Here is a 9,532-nt window from a genome sequence, read left to right as displayed (position 1 = left end):
TGGCTGCATCTCTGATCAGTCTTCTCCTTGTATGAGCTGAAAGTTTAGAGGGACGGCCAGGTCTTGGTAGATTTGCAGTGGTCTGATACTCCTTCTATTTCAATATTATCGCTTGCACAGTGCTCCTTGGGATGTTTAAAGCTTGGGAAATCTTTTTGTATCCAAATCCGGCTTTAAACTTCTTCACAACAGTATCTCGGACCTGCCTGGTGTGTTCCTTGTTCTTCATGATGCTCTCTGCGCTTTTAACGGACCTCTGAGACTATCACAGTGCAGGTGCATTTATACGGAGACTTGATTACACACAAGTGGATTGTATTTATCATCATTAGTCATTTAGGTCAACATTGGATCATTCAGAGATCCTCACTGAATTTCTGGAGAGAGTTCGCTGCACTGAAATTAAAGGGGCTGAATAATTTTGCAAGCCCAATTTTTCAGTCTTTGATTTGTTAAAAAAGTTAGAAATATCCAATAAATGTCGTTCCACTTCATGATTGTGTCCCACTTGTTGTTGATTCACCACAAAAAAATACAGTTTTATATCTTTATGTTTGAAGCCTGAAATGTGGCAAAAGGTCGCAAAGTTCAAGGGGGCCGAATACTTTCGCAAGGCACTGTACATACTGTATTACCTCAACTACCTCGCACCCATGCACATTGACTCGGTACTGGTACTCCTTGTATATAGCCTTGTTATTGTTATTGTGTTACTATTTAGAAAATATTTTCTTACTTTTTAACTCTGCATTGTTGGGAATGGGCTCGTAATAAAGCATCTCACAGTTGTTTTCGGCGTATGTGACCAATACGATTAGATTCTCATCTGAACAAATGAATGCTCTCGTTGTTATAATGAGGAATTTATTTAAATAATTTGGTTTTCCTTGAAGATTTGAATGTGCTGAGAAAGCCTTTCGTGATGGATCTAGACAATCTGGTGAAAAGGGAGGGTTTGCGACTCTTCTCTTCAAGTGGGAAGGACGATGCGATATCATAAATTCCCTCTGGAGAAAAGGAGCCATGAGATATTGTCATCGTCTCTGCAACGAAAGACCATCCAGCATGCCATCAATTTACATTTTTACTCATTTATCAGACACTCTTATCCAGAGAGACTTACAAGGAGCAATTAGGATGAAGTGCCTTGCTCAAGAGCACATTGACAGATTTTGCCTCGTGAACTCAGGGATTCTGAACCAGCAACCTATTGGTTACTGGCCCAACCTCTTAACCCACTAGGCTACCACCCAGCCCACAGTACAGTATGTCATAGGTAACAACTCAGAGGAGTACAATGTCTTTCCAAATGAATTAGTGGAATGGTAAAGGGATAATGTCTCAGTCTTGACTGAGCAGCAGCCTAAACAGCAGCAGGGCTTACCTGTAAAGTACACAGTAGGGGAAATGTTCTGAGGCTGGTACTCCAGAGACTCTTGAGGACAGAGGTTCTTACTAACATTCTTGGAACCCTGGTTGGTGGGAAAAGGCACATTAAAACAAACTGAAATGTTTTCGATATCTTAAAGTACAGCATATCAACTGCAAAGAACCAGTGCAATGCCATGACACAAAGAATCATATAAAAGGTCAACAGCAGTGTTATTCATGAAAGTGTACTATACCTTTGTATTGACCTGCTCTCCAGTACTGCTGATGGTATCCCTTTCCAAATCAAACACGCCTTCTACAATGTCACTGGTGGCCACGCTGGTAGCGGACTCAAAATAACATTTAGCAGTGGCTTTGGTGATCATTTGAAGAATGACCATGCAAGTAGAAGTCTTTGGATCGTTCTGGACTGAAACATCAAAGTTTATGTTTTCATACTCATCTGACCACTGTCTCAGGAAGCACTTCACTGTCTCTTCAGCAAATATCTGGAGAAGCTGAGAGGAGAGCTCCTTGGATATGGCACATTGTTCCTTTCCCCATTTCAGCCTTGAAAGAATGGAGTCTGAAGCACTTTTGGCTGCTTCCAATGTTAAGACCTGTGGAGTGCTGTGGCTGTCCTGAATGGCTATCACTTTATCCACCAATTCATGGCTGAAAATGTGGATGGTCCAAGTGGAAATTATTTTTCTCAATTTCCTAACAGCAGATCGGAGGTCGTCAAGATGAGAAGCACCCTGTCCATTTTCCTGTGTGTTCTCAACACTTTCCACCATAATGTCCACTACCACCCCAGCAGCTTGCCTGACTTTGTCCACAAAGGTTACAGGAAGTAAGTCCTCTGTGTGAAAGAAGTCCTCAATGATTGTGTTTCTAACAATGGGAAAGTCAATCTGAGCAGGAAACTCAGTGGGGATGGGAGTCCCGGGTAAAGCAAAGTGCCATTTCGACTGCCTTAATTTTGAAGTAGGTGTTAGAGAGATGGAGGAGCGTGAAGAAGAGGTATTTCTTGTATTTTGGCTGTCAGCACTCCTACAACGGATCGTGTCAATATCCTCCAGCATGGATCCTGAGAGCTTAGTGGTTTTAGGTAGTAATTTGTGCGGAATGTCCACACAGGCATCGTTTCCACCAGGTGTAACACTGCTCTGGTTGACCTCAAGATGGCCGAGACTTGCTCTTTGTGAAGCAGGACTGCTTTGATATGTAAAGATTTGGATTGAACCAAGTGTTGTGTCTGATCTTTGAAGATCTTTTCTGAGAAACTCCGTAATCTTACTTTGCAGACTGTAGTAGATGTTACGAGCAACAGACCAGATCCTTTTCTCAGAAACCTGTCCAGTGGTGAGCAGGGAGGTTCCAGATACCATGTCAGATGATTGGGTGGTCTGGGTGAGCTCCTGCTGGTCTTTCACCATGGTTTGTATAATATCAGTAGATGTGGTGGATGTAGATACAGACTGGAGGTACTTATCTGTTGTACCTTCCTCCACAATGTTAAATGATCTAGAGAGGACCTCACTCACTCCTTTCTCAGCTTTAGTTTGGAACTCATGACTAGAGAGTTTTTGGAGGCTCTTTGTAGAAAGACTGTGGGAAGATGCAATGCCTTTGGAGGCAGCCGTGCTGCAATCTAGACTTACTGGAGAGGTTCGCTCAGGAGAACCTTGGAGACGTTCAAACATGTCTTCACATGGTGTTGGGGACCTTGACAAGGAGATGTCCTTCAGCTGAGACAGAACACCACCTACCAACATGTTGACCTCAAGGGACATATCAGATATTTTCTTTCCTACTGTGGAGAAGCAAGGTGCATTTGATGCCTGATCCTCGCATGAGGTCAAGATTGTTGAAATGACCTCTTTGGTACTATTGGTCAGTAGAGCCTCGTCTGTTTCAGTCCAGAGAAGTTTTGAACTCTCGCTGACACCCCTGTGTAGAGCCACTTCAAGGTTCAAACTGTGCAAGTGAGGCACACTCTTACTAGCTTGCCTCAAGTCCTGGCTTGCCAAACAAATGTGCTCCTTAGTCCCAAGATGTCCAGAGTCCTCTGTGGGTATATGACTAGACGTTCTGCTCAGCATGTCTGACCTCCGCTGATGAATGATGAAGTCCTTTAATGTCTTCTGAATATTGTTATATAAACTAGTGGTAGCAGACCAGATCCTGCTCTGTAGCTTTTGTGCATTTTCCTGGAGGTCAGGTTCTCTCTCCTCTACTTCTGCAGGTTGCGCCAAGCTCTGCAGGTCTTCCACAAATGTTTCAATGATGCCAAAGGCAGCAGAATCCGCACAAATATCCTTTGACCATGTGTACTGGTTTTGAATGGAACAAGACCTGGATGCTACAGAATAAGCAGGCTGTGCACTAGTTAAGCTACTGGTGGACTTTTTAACTAGGAACTCACTCACTGCTTGAGTGGCATTTCTCTTAAATTCCTCACTTGAGAGTTTTCTAATACAATCTAACAGACTGGTCAAAGAAGCTGTGGCCTTACTTCTGCTGTCCTCAATTTGACAGGGGAACTCACATACTATTGGTGATGAGGCCCTGGAATGGGCAATATCCCCAAGCTGAGCCAGAACACCCTCTACAAATTTCTCTCTCTCAATAGAGAAGCCTGATCCTTTTTCTCCAACAGTGTACAGGGCGTCCTCCTTTGACATCTCAGTGTTGTACAAGACCAGAAGCTCTGAGATGACTTCTTGGGTGCAAGTTGTCAGAAGGAGCATGCTTTCTTCTGACTCAGTTTTTGCCCAAAGAAGTTTTGAGCTCTCACTTAGGCCTCTTTGTAAAGTAACTTCACCAGTGGACTCTGGCAACTGAGGCTCACTCTTACTGGGCCTATATTTCATGTTTAAGCAAGGAAGTGGAACTGTCTCCTTAAACTCAGCATTTGTGATGTTGTCATCAGATGTGACAATGCTCTTTAAGGCACATCGCTGAAGCTTGCTGAAATAATCTTTCAAGTTGTTTTGGATGCTGTGGTAAATGTGAACAGCAGCAGACCAGGCACTCTTCTGTTGGGGACTCTCTTCAGATTCAGCCAAGGACTTCATATCTGACACGAAAGTCTTAACAACTACTGACGCTGCTGAGCCCACTGGGTGAATTGACTCTGTCTTTACAATGCCAGACAATGTTTGACCTGATACAGCACCTGTTAACTCAGACTGAATGACTGAACTAGGAAAGCTCAAACTACTGACTTTTTTGTCAAGAACTCCACTCACTGCTTGTATTGCTGATGTTTGAAACTCCCGGCTAGAGAGTTTTTGGATGCTCTTAGATGTGAGCGTGCAGGAGGAACCAGATTCACTAATATTGTAGCTGCTCTCGTATTTCCTTATCAGGGCATCAAGATCCTCAATAAAGCCAACATGCGATGCCAAAAACGTGATCTTGTCCTTCAGATCTTCCAGCAAATTCTGTTCGTTCTCGTCAACAAAAGCCACCATTGTGTCAGAGATGGTGGTCATGACTTGCCCTGTTAGACTCTTGCTCTCTTGGTCAACTTTTTCAAGTTTAACAGCCAGCTCTCTCACCATGCTCTCAGTCACCTTGGTCTGTGAGTCTCCCCTTACCGGTGTCACTAGAGAGGTGTGACTTGCGGAGGCACTCTTAACGACCACTGATAAGGCCGACTTGACATCTTTAGCCAACTCTGCCATTACAGCAGGGGTTAGCATCATAGAGCCTGCACTTCCAGATGGAGAATTGGACATGCATGCAAGTTTGGAGAGAGAACCTAGCAGGCTGTCCTGCACACAGGTGACAAGGGTGTCCTCTGAGACACCCAAGAGGACTTGTAGCGTCTCAGAGTTGGTTGTTTTCTTCTGCACATCAGACAGAGAGGTTAGAGTCCTTGGGGAAAAAAACGCAGAAATCATCAAAGTCAAACAAATAATATGTAAGGCTGTGATGCACATTCAGTGTGTCAAATACATCTGCACCATTGAAAACAATGAGGAAAACGCTGCTGTTTCTCTGAGAAAAAACCTTAGTGTGATGTCAGCCTAACTGCTTAATTTCTAAAGCCCAATAAAATGTATTTTGTATAAGTCATTTGTATTGAAACTGGCCTGTAGATATCCATCTATCCTGGCAATATCTATCCTCTACAAAAATCCAAATTGCTATAAACTTCAAATACTGTAACTTCTAATAACTTCAAGGACAATCATAAATACAAGGCAGTTTGAAGAAATGTTAAAGGGAAATTTCTAAATGTTTCAACTTCATATTCATCATCTCCAGCACCACCCCAACATCAGCATATGTGAAAAACAGGCATTTCTATGTTTTGTAGTAAAAAAGAAAGAGGAAGATAAGTGTTTTCTATGACATCATCAACCAATTAGTAGGAAATGCCTACTCATAATTGGTTAAAATCACACGATGCACACTGATGATGTCATTAGAATCTAGAGCTGAGCATTTAATCAACATTTTTGTTATTTTTCGGTTTTTAAACAACTAATTGACCGACGTCGGCTCAATTATTTGAATTCCATATAGTTAATTTTTTTCTTCTTCTGTGAGCTCGATGCTCAGTTTCTGTAGAGATAAATCAGATCAAGCACGAACTATGCAATGTAGTAGGGAGTTGTAGTTTCCAACAGGCCAATATTCTACATAGTTTAGCACAGAAAATATGGCAATTAATTCCCACAATCCATTGCACGCCCACTTGCTTGTCCACTCTGTGTGGAGCAGATACGGAAACCTCATTGACTGAGACGGAGAGACGAGAGAATGCATGAGAGAGATAAAAAGCAGTTGCGTTGCGAGGATTCTCTACCTGGAAATACATGATCTAAGTGATTGACAGTTGGTGTTCAGCGGTCATAAAAGTAGGTCTTATTTACTTAGAAGAACTACTAAAATAGTGATTTTGTCAGACAGGATAAGCAGCAGCTCCATAGAGATGAGTTGATGACTTGGAATGAAATAATAAAGTCATCAAATAAATATTTTATATGAGAAAGTAAATGATGGTTGATAAGTCATAAACAGTAATGGACAGTCACTACCATCATGGGACTTTTATTCATTGTTTTATTATGTGTTTGAGTTTATTTTATTTATTTATTTTTACAGGGACAGTGCACATTAATCAACGTTTCAGTAAAAGTGCCGGTTTTAGCCAGCCGGCTAATTTTCAACCGCAGTCCCTGGGCAGGTTATTAAAAACAATTACAATATAGACAATAGCAGCATAGAACAAGCAAGACATAGCAACATAGGACAAGCAAGACGTAGCATACAGACAGAGCAACATAGGACAAGCAAGACGTAGCATACAGACAGAGCAACATAGGACAAGCAAGACGTAGCATACAGACATAGCAACATAGGACAAGCAAGACGTAGCATACAGACAGAGCAACATAGGACAAGCAAGACGTAGCATACAGACATAGCAACATAGGACAAGCAAGACGTAGCATACAGACAGAGCAACATAGGACAAGCAAGACGTAGCATACAGACAGAGCAACATAGGACAAGCAAGACGTAGCATACAGACAGAGCAACATAGGACAAGCAAGACGTAGCATACAGACATAGCAACATAGGACAAGCAAGACGTAGCATACAGACAGAGCAACATAGGACAAGCAAGACGTAGCATACAGACAGAGCAACATAGGACAAGCAAGACGTAGCATACAGACAGAGCAACATAGGACAAGCAAGACGTAGCATACAGACAGAGCAACATAGGACAAGCAAGACGTAGCATACAGACAGAGCAACATAGGACAAGCAAGACGTAGCATACAGACAGAGCAACATAGGACAAGCAAGACGTAGCATACAGACAGAGCAACATAGAACAAAAAGCGTCAAGACAAAATTCATAAAAGCAACAAAGTTTCCACACCTCACAAGCTACAGACAACAGACAACATGGAAAGCGGCAACACACAGCTAGGGACCATGTTCACAAATCTGATTGACCTTTAGCCATGTCTTCAAGCATTTTGTGAAAGTGTGATATGTGGTGCAGTTATGTGTGTCTGATGGCAGTGTATTCCAGACATGGGAAGCTCTCACAGAGAATGCAGATTTACTAAAGGTGCTTTTCCTTAGGGGAACTATACAGTCACCTCTCATGGCAGACCTTGTGGATCTGCTGCCATATGTCTGGGTTTTCTGTTTAACAAAAATATTGAGTGGAGGGGGAGCCAGGCCATTAAGGATCTTGAATACAAGACATGCGTCGGTGTATTGCATAAGATTTTCCCAACTCAAGAGCTCATGCTTTCTAAGGATGTGACAATGATGATGGCTATTGGGCTTCCTATCAAGCACTTTGAGAGCCTGTTTGTAGACAGACTGAATAGGTTTTAATGTTGTACAGCAAGCTTGGGCCCAACTAGTCAAGCAGTATGTTAAGTGGGGGAGTATCATAGATTTGAAGTACAGTTTTGCTACCTCTGTAGTCAAACAATTTCGTATAAATCGAAAATTAGCTAGGTTGAATTTGGTTATTTGAATTACCTTTTTTACATGCTTTTTAAAAGAGAGGTTGGAATCAAGTATGATGCCAAGGTACTTAAAATCAGATACCACCTGGAGCTTCTCCCCTGACACATAGACATCTGGCTCAGTAGCATCTGTTGTTACAGCATTCAACACACATAATCCATAGTGCATTCACTGTCTAAAAAAAGTATTGAAATCCAAAACCGTGATTATTTTTAAATATTTGAATGGAAACCAAACAAACCTCAAAAAGCACTAATTTCTCAGCACTATTGGAAACAGTTACGTCCCTCTATATTTTTTTTACTACAAAGCATGGAAATGTGTAATTTTCACATATGGTGATGCTGGAGATGAATATGAAGTTGTTAAATTTCCCTTTAAGAACATACCTCATGGCCCCCTTAGGCAGGTAGCTTCCACTGCCCAGACTGCCCTTAGTCAGGTAAATCTCCTTGAACTTAAGATGTGATTCCTGCTCTTCTTCCTCTTCCTGCTCCATACAGTTGGAGGAAGGGTAGGGAGTCGGGATGCGAAAGCTATTGTAAGACTTTCGACTGCCTGGCCTCTTAGGTACACCAGCCTCAGTAAATCTCACGCGGGACTTGGTGTTAGTCTTATCGTCTAACAGACTGGTGAGTGACGCTGTGAGAGATCTCTGTGACAATGGAGAGGAGGCAGCATCTTGGATGCCCAGTAGTTCGTAAAGACCTGGGATGATGATCTGCATCAGCTTGTCCGATAAAAACTGGACAATCCTCAGACACAAGCCGGCAAGCTGTTGTTTTGTCAGCTGTATTCCAGAAACAGAAGAAGTGTTTTAAAATGTTGCATAGTGCGTCTTTCAAAAGCTTATGAACAAGGTTAAACATTAGGCAGAGTTTTCATGGTAATCTGATTAAATTGTCAGTAACATGATCTTACCGGGTCAAACATGCCCTCACGAATCCCCCTCCATTGCCTGAAAACAATATTGTTATAAATGTTGTCATATCAGGATGCGTGGCAGAATTGTTTTTATTTAATTATTTGCCTGATCGTGAAGTTATACTTGCTTTGTGTCAGTTGTTTTGGCAAAATTGCAATGTGACAACTTTTCTAGCAATGACATTTTTTTTCCGATTGATCAGTTTCTAATTTGATCCTATTTCCTTGAAGGTGTGATAGTACCAAAGAAAACAGAACATACTTCTCAGTTAGGTTTTGAAGGAAGTCCATAAGTGTCAGATGTTCCACATTGTTGAGCTTTCCCTCTTCTGTGGTTTCCATCACTGAGGTTGCTCTGCTCCTGGTACAATTGCTCTGCTCCTGGTAGAAATGTAATTATCTTGCAAATAATCAAACTTAATAAACAACAAATATCATACTGAAATAATTATTAACTATTAAAGAGTGGAGGAGCATTGGCAACGTTGGGCCAATTAAACAACTGCAACACAACAGAGATGGTTGTGGTATGTCAACATTGCCAATGATAGCATCACTATAACATTTTATTGGATTAATGTTGTAATATGAAATGACAAGGTCAACTTACCATCTCATTGACAGCTTCAGAGGTCAGGTGGTCATCCACCACACAGACAGGCAGGTCTAGAGACTGGGACAAGGCTCTATGGTCATAAGCAGGAGAGAATGGAAACATTAT

The 9,532-nt window shown here is 41.8% G+C and overlaps 1 protein-coding gene across 1 annotated transcript; it reads right to left on the bottom strand.

Annotated features, from left to right (window-relative positions):
• Positions 1-864: 864 nt before the first annotated feature.
• Positions 865-9,186, bottom strand: LOC149985384 (uncharacterized). Its single transcript, XM_090182748.1, has 6 exons — positions 9,074-9,186; positions 8,809-8,845; positions 8,277-8,677; positions 1,626-5,256; positions 1,385-1,472; positions 865-1,043 (listed from the first exon to the last, which is right to left on the bottom strand). The coding sequence occupies exons 1-6, from the start codon at positions 9,151-9,153 to the stop codon at positions 865-867; spliced, it is 4,416 nt and encodes a 1,471-aa protein (XP_090038874.1). The 5' UTR covers positions 9,154-9,186.
• Positions 9,187-9,532: the final 346 nt, after the last annotated feature.

This window comes from Oncorhynchus mykiss, chromosome 1, assembly GCF_057628025.1.
Source record: "Oncorhynchus mykiss isolate SJ-2025 chromosome 1, ASM5762802v1, whole genome shotgun sequence".
NCBI classification, from domain to species: Eukaryota; Metazoa; Chordata; class Actinopteri; order Salmoniformes; family Salmonidae; genus Oncorhynchus; species Oncorhynchus mykiss.
Note: the sequence above shows the minus strand (reverse complement) of the source record. Positions and strands in the feature narration are given on the sequence as shown.